General features: G+C 44.8%; 1 protein-coding gene across 1 annotated transcript; it reads left to right on the forward strand.

The window, feature by feature from the left end:
* On the forward strand, positions 1-14,552 carry LOC142775096 (uncharacterized). Its single transcript, XM_075876421.1, has 15 exons — positions 1-234; positions 1,577-1,697; positions 1,893-2,038; positions 2,106-2,229; positions 2,322-2,476; positions 4,478-4,601; positions 4,828-4,985; positions 5,206-5,329; positions 6,368-6,519; positions 12,367-12,484; positions 13,377-13,516; positions 13,615-13,738; positions 13,823-13,968; positions 14,059-14,182; positions 14,258-14,552. The coding sequence occupies exons 1-15, from the start codon at positions 165-167 to the stop codon at positions 14,550-14,552; spliced, it is 2,121 nt and encodes a 706-aa protein (XP_075732536.1). The 5' UTR covers positions 1-164.
* Positions 14,553-16,362: the final 1,810 nt, after the last annotated feature.

The following is a 16,362-nucleotide window of genomic DNA, read 5'->3' on the forward strand; positions in this document are numbered from 1 at the left end:
CTGCAGGTAAGTACATTGAGAACATTCGAACGTGTTCTTTTGTACAGTCATGCTTACAGAGAGTTTTATGTACATACAATTTATTGATTTTGCGCAGAGACGTGAGGACCTTTAAGGCATGCTTGCAAGACATTATTTCGTCGAAGTGTGAGGATGACCCGCGTATGTTCCACCAGTGGGATGTTTACTACTTCCGAGATCTCATTGGACGGGGCATGAACTGGACTTGTTTTGGTGAGTTGAGGAAGCACCAAAGAGGGAAGGGTGTGCTAGAAAAGAAAAAGAAAAACGATTTTCAAAAAGAAAAAAATTACGCTGTGCTGTTATGCACTCTTAACTGTGGCATTAAATAAAAAGATCGCATTTTTTATCCTTATTGCACTAAAGCGAAAAAATTGTTGATAGTTTTCTAGTTATATAGATAATTCATTGTTGATATCGCACACCACCGAGTTGCACGCCAAATTGTAGCATTAGGTGCATCTCATAGTGCTTTCATTGTGGCACAGACTTCATGAAATACAGCCACGTCAGATAAGCTTCAGGGTTCAGTTCTTGGACCACTGTTAATTGTAAACAGATTTCATGGCTGTTGGTTACAAAGAGAAGCCGCTGAATTTCTCCTACAACAATAATGGCAATCATTTGTCTGTATATTTATGCTATGTACCATCCTTTATGTAAATATATTAAGTTTTATTTCTTTATTTATTTATTTTGTCATGTTAGCAGCTACAAATATCTGAGTGTTATTTTTTCAGATGACCTAAACTGGCATGTTCATATTAACCACTTCTCTGTGAAAAAACTATGAAAGGCTGGCTACATTAAAAGAAACTTGAAAACTGAAACGAGTGATTGTAAACTGCTTGTTTACAAATTATTAGCTTGTCCAATACTAGAATACGCTTCAGCTGTATGGTATCCACATCTCCCGTGTGATATTGAGAATTTAATGTCGATTCCAAAAAAAAAAAGAAATCAGATTCATCTACGGTCGTTTTGATAGTATCTTGACACCTACATCACATGGTCAAATTTTATCTCGGCAGATTTTGAAACATTGGCGCACACGCGAACGTACAATTTTGCCGGACAAAATTGTCCGCACGTCATCTGACGTTTAGGCCCCCTTCGTTTTTATTTATCCTCTAGTGCAAGGGCCACTATAAAAAAAACCCCGCAGACCGAACATTATTCTTTTCAGGACATTCATTAGCTGCTTCAAATTTTTTTTCTCCACTCAGTGTTGAGATTTGGAAAAACTTGGATGGTTCACTTTGTTCATTGCCGTATGGAGAGTTTGTTGAAAAACTGCCTAACCATGTAACGTCTTGATCTGATTTGTATGATGTTAGCGTTATTTTGTTGTATGGGCTAATATCCGCACCCTATTCCAATGAAGAGCTCGTTAAGTAGTTATGTAATAATTTTAATCTGTTCTATATAATCTTGACGTTTGTTCTTCGTTCGAAAATATGTACCGATTTTTGCCGTGTCTTTAACTCTAGGCCGCAATGTTTGTACATAAAAAACAATATACTCACGATTTTCGTTCTCCTTTTTTTTTTTGCAGAGTATGACTGCGACATCAACGTTGTTTTGGGAAAGTTACGTGACTGTGATAAACTGTCGGACGAAGCGTCTGCTTACGTGGACAACACGTGGAGGACTGGTCCTTCAACGGTTTCCTGCTGGTTAGTAATATTTCATGAACAAAATATCAGAGGCAAGCTAGAATGCGTCAGTTCAGCTATACGTTGCAGGCAATGCACAGTTGTTGTTTTAAAGTGGATCAGCAATGTAAATACTAAAGCAGAGCCGTACTAATGCTGCATCTTATAAAATAAGGGGTGGTATGTCAACTCCTCTTTCATTCTCTCAAAACGCAGGTTATCGCGTGCACATATGAACTGCTACAGCACTGTTCTCCGAACACTTTGTGGAAATCAAAAAGACGCTCTCAACGACCACCGGTTAGCCAAGTACAGCGCTAAAGTCAGACAGCGAGTATTGCGGTCTTGCAAGAAACAAAATGGTTTGTAAAAGACTGAAAAGCGGTGTTATCTTCAGTGACTTCACGAGTGGTTCTTTTTTCTTTTCAGAGACAACATGCGACGAAAGAGAGCTTCACAAGAATTTATCTACCTGCGATGGCATTGTGGACACGTTTATTGTACCTTATTCAAAAGACTTTTCTGACTTGGGTAAAATGGCCACCGCTTGCACGTGAGTGATTGCCAGTGGTTATTGTTGGTTAGCGCTGCGTGCGACATACGCCTTGTAGCCTCTAATATGACGCAAATATTGCATTCTTTCAGAAATGTGAAACGGTTTCAAAAGTGCGTCCATAAGACTGCTCCAAAGGAGTGCTTCGAGCCAGGCGGCATCGAATTGGTTACAACGCAGAAGTACTTTCGGGAGTATTACTACCAGTACAACTGGATCTGTAGAGTCGTCGAGGCGAGGCCGTCAGGTGAGGCTCATCGAATTTTTTAGCGTAGCGATTGAAGTTGCGAGATGCTACGATAAAAAAAAAAGCATCACGGCACGCGCTATACGTTTAGCCAGTGGGGACGTCAGCGGGCTAGACGGTGCACGCTACAGGAGCAAGGTATGATGCTTTAAAAAAAACGAATGCTGATTGATTGATTGATATGTGGGTTTTAACGTCCCCAAACCACCATATGATTATGAGAGAAGCCGTATTGGAGGGCTCCGGGAATTTCGACCACCTGGGGTTCTTTAACGTGCACCCAAATCTGAGCACACAGGCCTACAACAATTCCGCCTCCATCGGAAATGCAGCCGTCACAGCCAGGATTCGCACCCGCGACCTGCGGGTCAGCAGCCGAGTACCTTGGCCACTAGACCGCAGCGGCGGGGCAAAGTTACGACTACTATCCTCCTTGTTTTAAATCTTCAGCTTGAAAATGACTTCAGTTTTCATTATATAGCATTTGCTAGCGTCTTGTTGTCTAAAAAAATATATACTAAATAAATTTCATTCGCTTGCCATCTTACTGCGCACACTAACTGTGATTAGTGTATGAATTGTACTATCAGCGTGAAATGAAACCCGAACAACAACGAGCCTTGTCGACAGTGTAGTGCGTGCCGTCCAGTTATCAACGTTGACAGGCGCGCGCATACTGTTCGGCAGCTCTGCGCATATACGCGTGCCTGTCCACGGTGAAGGCTGGACGGCACGTACTATACCATCGTGAAGGCTTGCTGCTGTTCGGGTTTCATTTGACGCTGATAGCACGTGTGCATGTCCCCAATAAGCTGTTAGTCCTAATGGCATTGTTAAACGCATATAGATTGTCCATATTTGTTGTGAATAAAAATCACGAACCGCTTTCTTAACTAGTATTGGCATCATGAAATTGGGACTGATAAAGAAGCTGTCGCTTATTGAGGAGCACTTCGCAACAACGGGGAACAAAAAACCGTGATTGTGAATAGCGAAGGTAGCCTGCCGACCACAACTCCAGTGGATTCAGCACTTTGTGAGAACTCAGAAGTTGAATTCACTGAAATTGTTGCTCACTAAGAATAACTAGCCTGACAATCGTGCCCACCAGTTCACCACTCACGCTATCTGAGCGTGAAAAAGTTGAGGCACTATTTCATTGTTCCATGCAATGTTAACATCCTTGCAGTGTTTTATTGCTTTGCGGTGTTTCACCCTTGCAGTGTTGCCCCGCCGCGGTGGTCTAGTAGGTAAGGTACTCGGCTGCTGACCCGCAGGTCGCGGGATCGAGTCCCGGCTGCGGCGGCTGCTTTTCCGATGGAGGCGGAAATGTTGTAGGCCCGTGTGCTCAGATTTGGGTGCACGTTAAAGAACCGCAGGTGGTCGAAATTTCCGGAGCCCTCTACTACGGCGTCTTTCATAATTATACGATGGTTTTGGGACATTAAAACCCACATATCAATCAGCCTTGCAGTGTTTCATTGTCTGCAACAGCACTGTCGACACTCTTTTTGTCGCTCTGATGTATACACTTACGAGTAATGCTGATCTTTACACGCTAAAGTGAACTCTTAAAAATAAATTCGATGAAATTTTGTATCAATTACGCAGTGTCGACGAGAAAAAAACAATTAAACTGAATTATATAGGACTGTATCTTCAAATATGGGCCGCTCTTTTTATACTTGATTTGAATAGAAGAAAATGTTCCGTTCTTTGGAAGGCTGACTGCCTAATTGTTAGTATTGCTCGACGGCTAGTTGGGATAAGTAATTTCGGTTGCGTCGCAGGCTGTCCTTTTGTTCCCTACTTCCGTACTTCTACATGTAGATAACTTCAAATGAGGAATAAAACTCGAAAATCGCCACATTATGAGTGACTTGCCGGCTGCACATACCGGTAAACAATATCGCTATCTCACACGAGACTTTATTTATTTTACTCGAACACGCAAACACGGGTGTATCTTGACGATTCAACGTAAACTCTTTATTGCCTTAGGGCCCGAGTGCAGCAAGGCCCATTTGATTGACCGCTTACCCGAGTGCTCTGGCTTTGTCATGGGTCGTCTATTTGGAACTACCGAAGCCTACATTGAAGAAAAAGATCTGGACACATACATGAGGTGATAATCTCGTGCATATCATTATCAAGTGCTGTTCTCGACATCAATGAAAAAAAAAACACTGTTTAAGACTTGCATGGTACATCTGCAATCATAAACACACTGACTAAATGAAATAGTCTATCACCACTGGAAATTGTGGCCGTTGATTTTAACACTGCCCTAACCTGTGCACCTTTTTCAAGTGCCCTTTTTTCTTCTGTTTGTATATCTCGCTTTATTCCAGGTACCAGCGTGACTACGAAGTCTGTGTCTCGATGGTTATACGGGACGTCTGTGGAAGCACAGAATACGCACAAGAGGACAGCTTAGAAGTTGTAAAGTTTACGCGGGACTATCTGAAACTGGGGGCCTTTTTGCGAGAATCCGTATCTTCCAGGGCTGGTAAGTGAATCGACGTGATAGCTGGGCTAATTTAACAGTTGCATTACACTGTAGTCACATGGATACAGCTACAAGAAGCGTATAGACATTGTTCCCCGGTTCTTTCCGTTATATCAAGACAAAGAAAAAATGTTTTACATAGATAACGCTTAACAATAAAGAACTCACTTTTATGCACCTGCGAGCTCGTTCAAACATTTCTCGTGTGGTCTTTCTACAGACCCAAGGTGCTTTCGCAACTACGTCAACAAAAAGCTTAAGGAGTGCGAAGGACTCATCGTTGCGTTCCCATCACCACAACTCTCCAAATCTTACCATGGCGCCCAACTTGAAGAGTCCTGCAGGTTTGTGCGAATTATGGTTACCAGTTATGCGTGTGTTCTTCACCAAATGACCTCGATTATATTGGCCGCTTATAGTGCCTCACTTTCTGCGACTTACTTGTAGACGTGGGTTTGTGTTGGGGGTTACCACTTATGCATCATTCTGGGTAAGCACTACGTACAAGCTCATACTTAGTTGACATGGACTAGTAAAAGAAAAATTGAGCTGTTTGCAACCTTTTAGTTTTTAATGTAGCAGCTAGATCTTCATATTTTAGAAAAAAAAATTACAACAAAAGCTCTTATTTTAACATAAGGCGAACCAGAAATGAGCTTGCTAAATTGTATTATGCCACAGCTGAGCTCTTAGGTTAACGTACGGTGAACCAGAAATGAATTTTCTAAATTGTATTGTATCGCAGGTAACTAAGTTCACAACGCTAAACTTTCGCTCATTGAGGTACCAATTTATTGAACAAATTCTTCAAAATAAAAAAAAATAATAAACGTCCTAGCATCAGATTTAGAATAATACAAAGTATTAGTCTAATACAAAGTGCTATTCCAAATCAAAGAAAAATTGTCACATGCCTTAGCGTCTAAGTTGATAGAGCGAAGTACGATAGATTTAATTGATATCGGATGCGCAGCTTCACAGAAACCACCCCCTCCTCCCTCCTTTTTTGCCTTTCAAATGTATTTCAGAAGAGAAACCGACGTGTTATCAGAGCACAGGTTCTACTCCAAACTTCTTCATGTTCTTGTTCTGCATCAAGCTCATGGAAGAAGGAAATATAGAATTAAATGTTAGGACTTAGACGTGTGTTTGATTAGGTCATGTTTGTTAAGGTCACAGAAAATCTGCCATTTTTTTAACATGAACAGCGTGCTGTTATGCTTATTCGTGTGCCTCCAGTAATAATCCAAAGGGGAGCTTGGGCTTCCTCAAGTAATGAGTGGTTTGAACGTTTGTCAGCATAGCGTCATGACAATTCAACTGATGCGTCATGTAAGATTATAAACAAGTACAAAAACTTTTGATCTTATATTTTCTCACAGAACACTTCAGGACTACGTGTTCTGCGCAAATATGAAGTTGAACAAGGTATGCGGCAGTCTCCGCAACAATCAAGTGACAACAGAAGCTCGAAAAGTTATAGCTGAAAAATACGACAACCACTCATGGGTCTGCCGAATAAAGCAGGTTGCGGGTAAGTAATAAAGTATGAACTGTAATCTCTACATCGAGAAGAATAAGTCGAAATGGTTGTTCATGTACTTAGAGCCGTACAACGAATGGTATACGAATGGTGCCGCTTGTAAGTCAAACCAGATGTTACCGCACTTCTTGCGCAATTCTTGGCGGAAGCAGTTTCACCACTGGCATCATCAAAAAGCGTTTTCATGGAGCTGGAATAGGATTCGATGATTAAATTTACGTCACAGCTGTATTAAAACTATAGACAGTCTACAACAACAGTCGGACCTCGTTATTATTTCAATTCTCACCAACTCCTGCTAGTAAATATTGGTTTCTGTATTTGAGTATCGCTGTAGCACTGCTGAAACTTTCGAGATTCATACATAGCTGGCGTAAATAAACAGCGCCATTGTCACGTCTTCTGCAGTGTGGAAGTTACAAAACACACACACACACACACACACACACACACACACACACACACACACGCACACGCACACGCACACGCACGCACGCACGCACGCGCACGCGCACACACACACGCGCGCGCACACGCACACACACACACACACACAGAAAACTGAGTAATGAAAACATGCTTTTTGGATGCTCCATCTACCAGAAATGCGTGTGCCTGGTTGTCTAATTGGTGTCAAAAATACAAAATCTAGTAGAGTTGGTAACAAAAATATACGGCAGCACTTTTCCAGCAAAAGATGGCCTCTTAGTTGGAAATCGGTAGGTGGAACTGGCGTGCGTCTGTGTAGCTTCGCAGAGCACATTTAGCTTTTCAGCTGAGCACACAGGCCACAGCAGTTAAATATTGCCGCGCCCGAAACAGAGAACGAAGACAATGTGCGCGCCAACACTCTCGTGCAAAGGGACACTGAAGAAGACGACGTGCTTTTGTTTGGCTCTCTTGCTCTTGGCTCCTGCATTAAAAACACATGCCGTTGGTTCTCGGACTCAACATCTCGGTGAACTGCTTACGATGAACCGCGACACTGGTGGAGGTGCTGGGTTGCAAACCTGCCGATGCTCAACACCCCATCTGGGAGCCGTTTATCAAGTTCGACACGCAGCCACCTGTTACGACACCAGTGCACCGCTTCAGTCGGTGATTGCTAGGCCTCTCTCCTGAGCTGACCTTCTTCGACGAACATTCCACTGGGCATTACGTACCTCTGCCAATGGCCTCCGCCAGCCAGCTACAGGTGGTCCAAGGGATACAAGGCAGCCCCGTTTCCAATCCAGCCCAGGTAACACTTCTTCAGCCACTTCTGCCTGATCACTTCAGTGGTGCCCCACTTGAAGATGTGTAAGATTGGCTTAAGCATTACGAACACGTTGCCGACCAATACCAGTAGAATGCTCAACAGAAGCTCGCCCACGCGTACTTCACTTTCGATGACAGCGCTCACACGTGGCTTTAGAATCGAGAAGGCCGCATATCGACATGGGATGAGTTTCGTCAGCAGCTGATTGACACCTTTGCTAGCGTCGACCGTCGAGAGCGGGCTCAGCAGTTGCTCGAGTTAAGGCTTCAAAAACCTAACAAAACTGTGGCAATGTTTGCTGAAGACGTGACGCGCCTATGTCGTCTGGCTGATCCTAATATGTCCGAGGAAAAGAAGTTGTGATACCTTATGCGCGGCGTGAAAGAACAACTGTTTGCTGGACTTGCACGCAATGCCCCAACAATCGTGGCCGATTTTATAAGAGAAGCCACTGCCATTGAGCGTGCTCTGCACCAAAAATCGATGCAGTATGATCGCTCGTCCACTACCACCCCAATCAACGCCGCTTCAGTGACTTTGGACAATCAGGGCTCCCTACGTGACCTGATCAGAGATATTGTCCGAGAAGAAATTGAGAAGCTTTGGACTCCAGTGGATACACCAGCGACCGCCGTGGCCGCAGTTGTTCGTGACGAACTTAGGCACGCTTTTCCAGCAGCTGATCTTGGTCGCGAGCAGCGTTGACTGAGTTACGCCGACACTGTCCGCCGTCCACCAGCCTTCCCGCCTATTACATCATACTACCAGCCGCCTACAGCCGCACCTTCGTCGCAACCATTGGAGGAGGCTTTCAGACGTCGGCCCATGTCTTCGATGTCTTCATGCCACCAGCCACCACTTGCCGGGCCTTACTCACCACCACAACAGGACATGGGACGCCCACAATGTCGCAAAACGGACGCTTGGAACACTGTCGATCGGCGCCCTCTCTGCTACAACTGTGGTGGTGCCGGCCATATAGCTCGCTATTGTTGGTACCGCGTCACATTGCTTGGCCCGTCTCGGCCAGGGTACGACGGTCGCCGTGCCGATGCCAACTACATTGTTCGCCATGACGACCCTGGTTTTCGAGGACGTTCAACAACGTGGTCTCCCTATCACGAGTCGCTTCCTAATCGACAGCCCAATTCCGCCCACAGGTCACGCTCTCCATCCCCTGGTCAGACATCGTCACCGAATCGACGTACTTTTGCTGACCTTTGGGGAACAAGGTCGCCCAGCCCTTACCGGGGAAACTAAAGGCGGCGACCTCTCGGGGTAAGGTCGCAGCCCGACCACAAGACGATAAAAAGTCCCCAGTACTGCCGCTACAGAACAACTCGACGCTGACGAATATTAACAACAACGAAATGGTGAGCGCCGACCTCAATGTAATAATTGATGGAGAGCAAGTGACGGCCTTAGTCGATACGGGTGTTGATTTTTCCATAATAAGTCACAAGCTGGCTGATCATCTTAGAAAAGTAAAAACGCCATGGACAAGACCACATATAAGAACAGCGGGTGGTCAATTACTGCTCCCTACGGAAAAATGCACAGCAAGAATCAGCATAGGAGATTCTTCTTTCGTCGTGACCTTCATAGTTCTCCCAGAGTGCTGCAAAAATTTACTTATAACAGTGGACTTTCTCAAGGAGCATGGCGCAATAATCAACATCCCGGACCGCGTGGTCTCGTTTTACGAGAGTGCTCGTATGACTGATCCTGCATCACCAGAGCACAAATCCTTTCGTCTCAAAGACCACAATATAGTCGTGCCGCCTCGATCATGTATCCTCATTTCAGTAGCATGTGACGTACCGTTCAACGGTGAAGAGTCACCGACCAACTAACCTCGCTGCTTTTCACTCCCGGGATTTCAGTAGCGCAAGGAATAGTCAATGTCACTGACGGCCGAACGAACTTGCTGTTGACCAATATCACCTCCGAGCGACGGCACCTTCCAAAAGGCACAACTTTTGTGCATTTTGACGAGATTGCAGATGTTTGTGACTGCTTTTCAGCACTCGAAGCAACACCTACACAAGACCCACATGACCTTGCACCTAACCCTGACGTCAACCCTACTTTAACTCAGCAACAGCGAAAACGCCTGCTTGTGCTGCTAGCCGAGTACCACGACTGTTTTGCGTCGACCTCGAAAGTTGGCCGGACGTCCTTGACCAAGCACTGCATCATCACAGAGGACACGGCTAGACCAATCTATCAAAATACGTACCATGGGGCGTCAAAAGAACGAGAAGCGATTGTACAGCAGGTGACAAAAATGCTTGAAGACGAAGTCATTCAACCGTCGAAAAGCCCTTGGACATCACCTGTTGTTCTAGTCAAGAAGAAGGACGGCAGCATACATTTCTGTGTGGACTGTTGAAAGCTAAATCAGATTACAAAAAAAGACGTGTACCCGCTTCCCCGAATAGATTATTCTATCGACAGGCTTCGAAACGCACGTTCTCTCCCATGGACTTAACGAGCGGATATTGGCAAATTGAAGTCGACCCCAGGGATCGTGAAAAAACCGCTTTGCTGACGCCAGACGGACTGTACGAATTTAAGGTTTTACCATTTGGCTTGTGCTCCGCGCCTTCTACTTTCCAGCGTCTCATGGATACCGTTCTCTCTGGGCTTAAATGGAGAACCTGCCTAGTATACATTGACGACGTCAATGTGTTTTCTACAACGTTTGACGAACACTTTGAACGATTGCAAATAGTCTTGCAGGCCATACGGGCCGCGGGCCTGACGCTCAAGCCGGATAAATGTCACTTCTGCTTTGAGGAACTGCAGTTTCTTGGCCATGTCGTCAGTTACGTAGGAGTTCGTCCAGATCCCGAGAAAGTTGCCGCCATCACACAGTTTCCAACACCCTCAGATGAAAAGGAAGTCAGGCGTTTTCTGGGTCTCTGTGCATATTATTGGCGTTTTATTCCAGATTTTGCGCGCATTGCGTCGCCTTTAACTCGTCTCACGAGGGATGACGTTGCATTTGTTTGGGGTGATGAACAGGTAGCTGCTTTCAATGACTTGTGGCAATGTCTACACACGACCCCCGTACTTGCCCATTTTGATGAGACAGCCCCTACAGTGCTCCATACTGACGCCAGCAATGTTGGCCTCGGAGCTGTGCTTGTGCAGCACCAGGACGACGAGGAAAGAGTGATCGCTTACGCAAGCAGAACTTTGTCACGCACAGAAGCAAATTAATCGACCACTGAAAAGGAAGGCCTCGCCGTGGTGTGGGCAGTTATGAAATTTTGCCCACACTTGTACGGCCGCCCATTCAAGGTTATCAGTGACCACCATTCGTTGTGTTGGTTAACAAGTCTGAGAGATCCTTCCGGACGATTGCCACACTGGAGCCTTAGACTACAGAAGTTTGATATAACGATGGTGTATAAGTCGGGAAAACGACACATGGATGTGGACACATCGAACACAGAACTGGGACGAGATTCTCCCTTACATAACGTTTGCATACAATACTGCAAAACAAGAAACCACAAAGATGATCCCATTCAGCCTTGTTCACGGACGAGAAGTAAGGACTATGTTAAATACGATGTTGCCACACAAATGCGATGACAACGAAATGAGTGCTGACGCGTTTACTCAACGCGCAGAGGAAGCCAGGCAGCTCGCACGTCTTCTAATATACCAACAGCAAGAGTACAATGCATGTCGCTATAACCTACGTCATACACCTGTAACGTACGAAACCGGGGACAGGGTTATGGGTGTGGACGCCTGTACGAAAAGTTGCTCAGAAGGTACTTCGGACCTTATCGAGTGCTGCGACGACTAAGTGACGTTACCTACAAAGTCGTCCCGGATAGCCCAAACTGCACAAGGCGTCGCCAGCACCGACCTGAACTTGTGCACGTAGTGCGCATTAAGCCATACGTCAGCGATTGACTCTGCGAGGCACCGTCGCTTATACAAAGTGACTCTATGCGCGAATCACTGGCTCAGCTATAGCATCGGGGCGATGCTCTTTTAAGGGGAGGCAAATGTCGCGCCCGAAACGGAGAACGAAGACGATGTGCGCGCCAACAGTCTCGTGAAAAGGGACACTGAAGAAGACGACGTGCTTTTGTTTGGCTTTCTTGCTCTTGGCTCCTGCAATAAAAACACACGCCGTCGGTTCTCGGACTCGACGTCTCGGTGAACTGCTTACGTTGAACCGCGACTATATTCTGTTAATTTTTCATGTTCTGCAAGTTGTGGCGATGACACGAATAAAAAGCGCGCAAAGCAGAGGGTAGGGGCCTGCGGTTGTAGCTCTTTGAACGCGACGTGGAGAAAAGTAAAAGGACTGTAATTATCACACAGAAAGCTTTGGGGAACAGTTGCTTTCTTAAAGATGTAGTTTACGCAATAAACATCCACTCCATTCAATTACAACTTATCCTTCAGCATACTTGCGTCGAGGATCAAAGCGCTATCACCGCCATGTGTACAATGTGTGATTAAACTGACGTAGACATCACGTGTAGAGCTAAAGATCCTCGTGAATTTTGAGTTCCACTGTTTTGACCTGTGACTTTTTTGTTTCTTTCCAGAAAAAGGTTGCACAAAACAAGGAATAGTCTCGAAGCTGAAGCAGTGTGTTGGATTCTTGTTCGTTCATGTTGTGAAGCATGCTACAGACTACGATGTGTACAATGACGATACGTGCAAGTACGTGGTGTCATGGCCAGCTCCCTTGGTTTTTTTTTGTTTTTCTGATAAGTTCTTCACTCTAGCAATGTTCACACACAGGAAAGCATAAGCCTTGTAGTTCCAAGTTATTGTCTCTATTCTACAATAATTCATATTGCACCTAATAGGTCCACAATTACCTTTTTATTATGTATTCTTCAGTGCGGAGTACTATCTTCAGAAACATCATAATGAGCGAGTACGTTGATTAAGAAACGGTGGTCGCTGACAAGCGTAAAAGACTGTAGCCTAGATCTTTGATTTAAAAAAAAACACCATCGAAAAACTAAACATATCACTTCAGACTATACATGTCAAGGTCAAACAGTTTTAGCGGAACTTACCAACAATTAGGTATTGCCCACAACACTAAGCTATAGACCGTATGGCTGTTTACACACAGAGGTGCTGGATGACTTCCGGTTTTGTGTGCCGCTGTAGCATAGCAGCATTGGTGTGCTTCAGAAGGCTTAACGAGTAGCCAGTTCATTTGCAAGAGTTTTGTCCCTGTATCTAGTCAAATATTTGAAATTCACTTTCTTATAAGCTAGATAAATATTTATAGGTGTTCGTCCTTAACTTTTAGCGCTTCATTTTTACCTGAAAGCGGAAAAAGTGTTTTGCCTTACTCAAGCACAATTTGAAACACAAGGTCTCCGTTTCGTCTTAAAAAGTTTTTAATGAAGTTACTGGAAGTTTCTAGGGTAGCAACACGTGCTGCTGCTATTACTAAGCTGAAACAGACCAAAAAGGCGAATAAAGCTCTGATCTTGGTAACTTGTCTTTACTCCGAAGATGCTGCAGCTGAGTAACATAGCTGGTTACCCGTACTGCCATTAATTTGACTGAGATGCGCCACATTTTTTTTCAGGTACGTCCAAGAATACCAGCAATGCGTAGCAGACATGCTTAACACATCGTGCTCCCGACAAGCTGTGTTAATGAAGCTCGATGACATCAAATATTATACAAGTCATCTGTACTCAAAGTACGAACATCTGTGTCGCTCAGGTAAATCAGTTTTGCTTTCTTTTTTTAAGTGACCCTATGGACGCGGCTACTCCGTACGACCATAAACTAATTTCATTTTTGCGTACTGTTTGGCAAAGCCCCCTTCTGTGAGGAGGCGGTGCTGGTGAAAAACTTGTCCCAGTGCACCGGCTACATAACGGTCAACGTTCTCCCGCACCTAAAGAAAACATCGGATCGGAGCAGACTCAATTTGGCTTGCAAGTAAGACAGTATTCGCACTTTCGAAGCGCAACCGCTTTTTTTTTTTTCGCAAAAACTAAGCGGTGCGAATGACCTCATTTCCAGCGGCTTGAAAGGCTTTCAGAGATGCGTTAAGATGACCATCCCGGGAGAGTGCAAAGGGTCCAAGGTGATGTACTCCTCGAGCGTACTGTACTACACGAAGGACCTCTACCAGAAGTATAGTTGGACCTGTGACGCGACTGCGAAGAGTAAGCGATGCTCACTTGAAGCTCGCCACTGATAACTGTTGGCCACTGTAGTGTGAAAGCGAGTTAAGTACTCTTATTTTCTTCTTACAGACCAGTTATGCAACACAGAGGCGCTGCACAAGCGGTTACCTATGTGTTCAGGGTTCATTACGCACAAAGCTGCGGTAAATGCTGTCAGCAAAACTGACCGACGTTCTCTGAAATTGGCCTGCAGGTAAGTCCAGCCCAGCAGTGCATCTTTGTCTTTTCATTTAGTGAACGAGTTTTTTTTTTCTTTTTCACGTTTTAGTGCTGTGATGGACTACCAGAGATGTGTCCAGGGAATAGTTTCAGAAGTATGCCAGGATCGTCAGTACATGCCCGAGACAACCGACGTAAAACACTACACGCGAGACTTGTACTTCAAGTACTATTGGACCTGCCAGCCGGACTCTTCACAAGGTGATCCCTCGCGTGTCGCAGTAGAAGCCGCTTTCGGCTCAGACGTGGCTGTTGTTTCAACGGGTATAATTTTATTGCAGGAAAAAAGTGCGACGAATCCAAGCTTGAAGATGCTCTGCACAGTTGCCAAGGCTTCTTACTAACGCAAGTTCTTGTTAACGCTAATGGAAGTCTACTGCGTATGACTGAGGCATGCAGGCAAGTGAATTCACAAACGTGTAGCTGTATTTGTCCAAAAAGAATCTTTTGAGTTTATAAACAGCGTATAGGCAATATTAATCGGCACCATTCTTCATCATAAGGAATGTTTCAAGAAACGTTGATAGATTCATTATCTTCATGCGCAGTGGACTGAGCGATTACAACTTCTGTCAATGGTATCTTACTCAAGAGGTTTGCCACTCGGCGAAATCAGTCGATGAAACGTCCAACAAAAATTATCTTTCAAGTGATCATCGCTTCGTGTGTGAGGCGTTCTCAAGGCAAGGTACGCGCCTTCTGGAAGCTGTGATTTTTAGAATATGCGCGAAATCGCACTAGTTTTTCGCGGCAACTGAACTACATTTTCTTGCATTTGCAGAGCCCTCTTGTAATAAGGAAGGTATTATCCAAGTGATATCAGAATGTTCAGGGTACATGAGGGATTATATCCTGCCTAACATAATTGAGTATGGCGAGGAAGCGACAAGATCGACGGCTTGCAAGTGAGCACTGTTTTTACCATTCTATGAACTTATTTACTCTCACAAAATTTCCGCCTAAAATTGTAACCTTTTTGCGGTTTCAGGGGTTTTGTCAACTACAAGGAATGTGTAAACGCAGCGACGGAAAAAATTTGCCCGAAATCAAGGCTGAGTCCGACAGATGCGGCACAGATTGAGAGCTATAAGGATCAATTGTTCCAAAAAGTCAACTGGACTTGTTTGCCTGGTAAGTTCAAGTGACAAAAATGGACCAGGCCCTCCTGGTCAAGCGCTAAACTTCAATATTTTATTTTTATTTCAGGGAATTCACGTTTGTCCGACTCCCTATGCAATATTGATGAGATTCAGATGAATCTCACTACGTGTTTGGGTTTCATCGACAACATCTTAAGCTCAAAGCGACTGAAAAAAACGACCGAGGAATGCGAGTGAGTACAGCGTCACTTTCGCTTTTCCACCGCGTACACATTTCGTGATAGCTTATGCAATGACCACAACAGGCGTCACTGTTCAGCCTACTGGTGATACAATGGGTACGTTGCCACAAAGGGGTTTCAGCTCGTCACTTGTATTTGTCTTTAGCCCACTGTTGCAGCCAGGTTGGGTTACCAGTGAACGTAAGTAAGGCCGATACTGTGGAGATATTGCGGTAGTGGTCCCTAAAGTTTGACGGGATTTAAACCTGGGAGCGTTAGCCCACATCATTACAAAACCATGGTGGCAGATTTGGAACGTTTATTCAACTACACGCGTCCTTTATTGCGCCAATCTCACAGGAGGTGACCAGTGAAGACATGAACGATTTCCGAGTCGATGGCCTCGCTATGCAGTGAAAAAAAAATGCTCGGTGTTTTGACAGGTACCACGAGAAGCCACCATTGAGTCTGTCGTTTCTGGTGTCTTTCTACTCGACCGGGGCCTGTTTTCTACTATTATGTTATATAACTATTATGGAAACGAGCTAGCCCAGCCACGTATACCCTCAGTGAGATGTTTCATACTTTTTGCAATGCTGTGCTATAGCGCCATTTGCACTGCAGCATTGCTCAAATAGTTGTGTGAAATTTAATTTTAGTGGCGTCCACATTTTGTGTAATGTTTCCTCCTCTTGAAGAGATAGCATAATTCAGGCATGTACGTCAGACTTTGCCGATGCGGCGCTGCGTAAAGCACCGCCACCAGCACCCTCATCTCCACGCTGGCCATAGCTGTGTAGTGCAAAGACAGCCGTCCGCAAGCTAATCGGCAT

This window comes from Rhipicephalus microplus, chromosome X (assembly GCF_043290135.1).
Source record: "Rhipicephalus microplus isolate Deutch F79 chromosome X, USDA_Rmic, whole genome shotgun sequence".
In the NCBI taxonomy this organism is placed as follows: Eukaryota; Metazoa; Arthropoda; class Arachnida; order Ixodida; family Ixodidae; genus Rhipicephalus; species Rhipicephalus microplus.

Coding starts and splice junctions, on each gene's coding strand:
- LOC142775096 (XM_075876421.1), top strand. CDS start 165: ATGTTCCACCAGTGGGATGTTTACTACTTCCGAGATCTCATTGGACGG. Junction 4,986..5,205: donor ATCCGTATCTTCCAGGGCTG/GTAAGTGAATCG, acceptor GTCTTTCTACAG/ACCCAAGGTGCTTTCGCAAC. Junction 13,517..13,614: donor CGAACATCTGTGTCGCTCAG/GTAAATCAGTTT, acceptor TGTTTGGCAAAG/CCCCCTTCTGTGAGGAGGCG.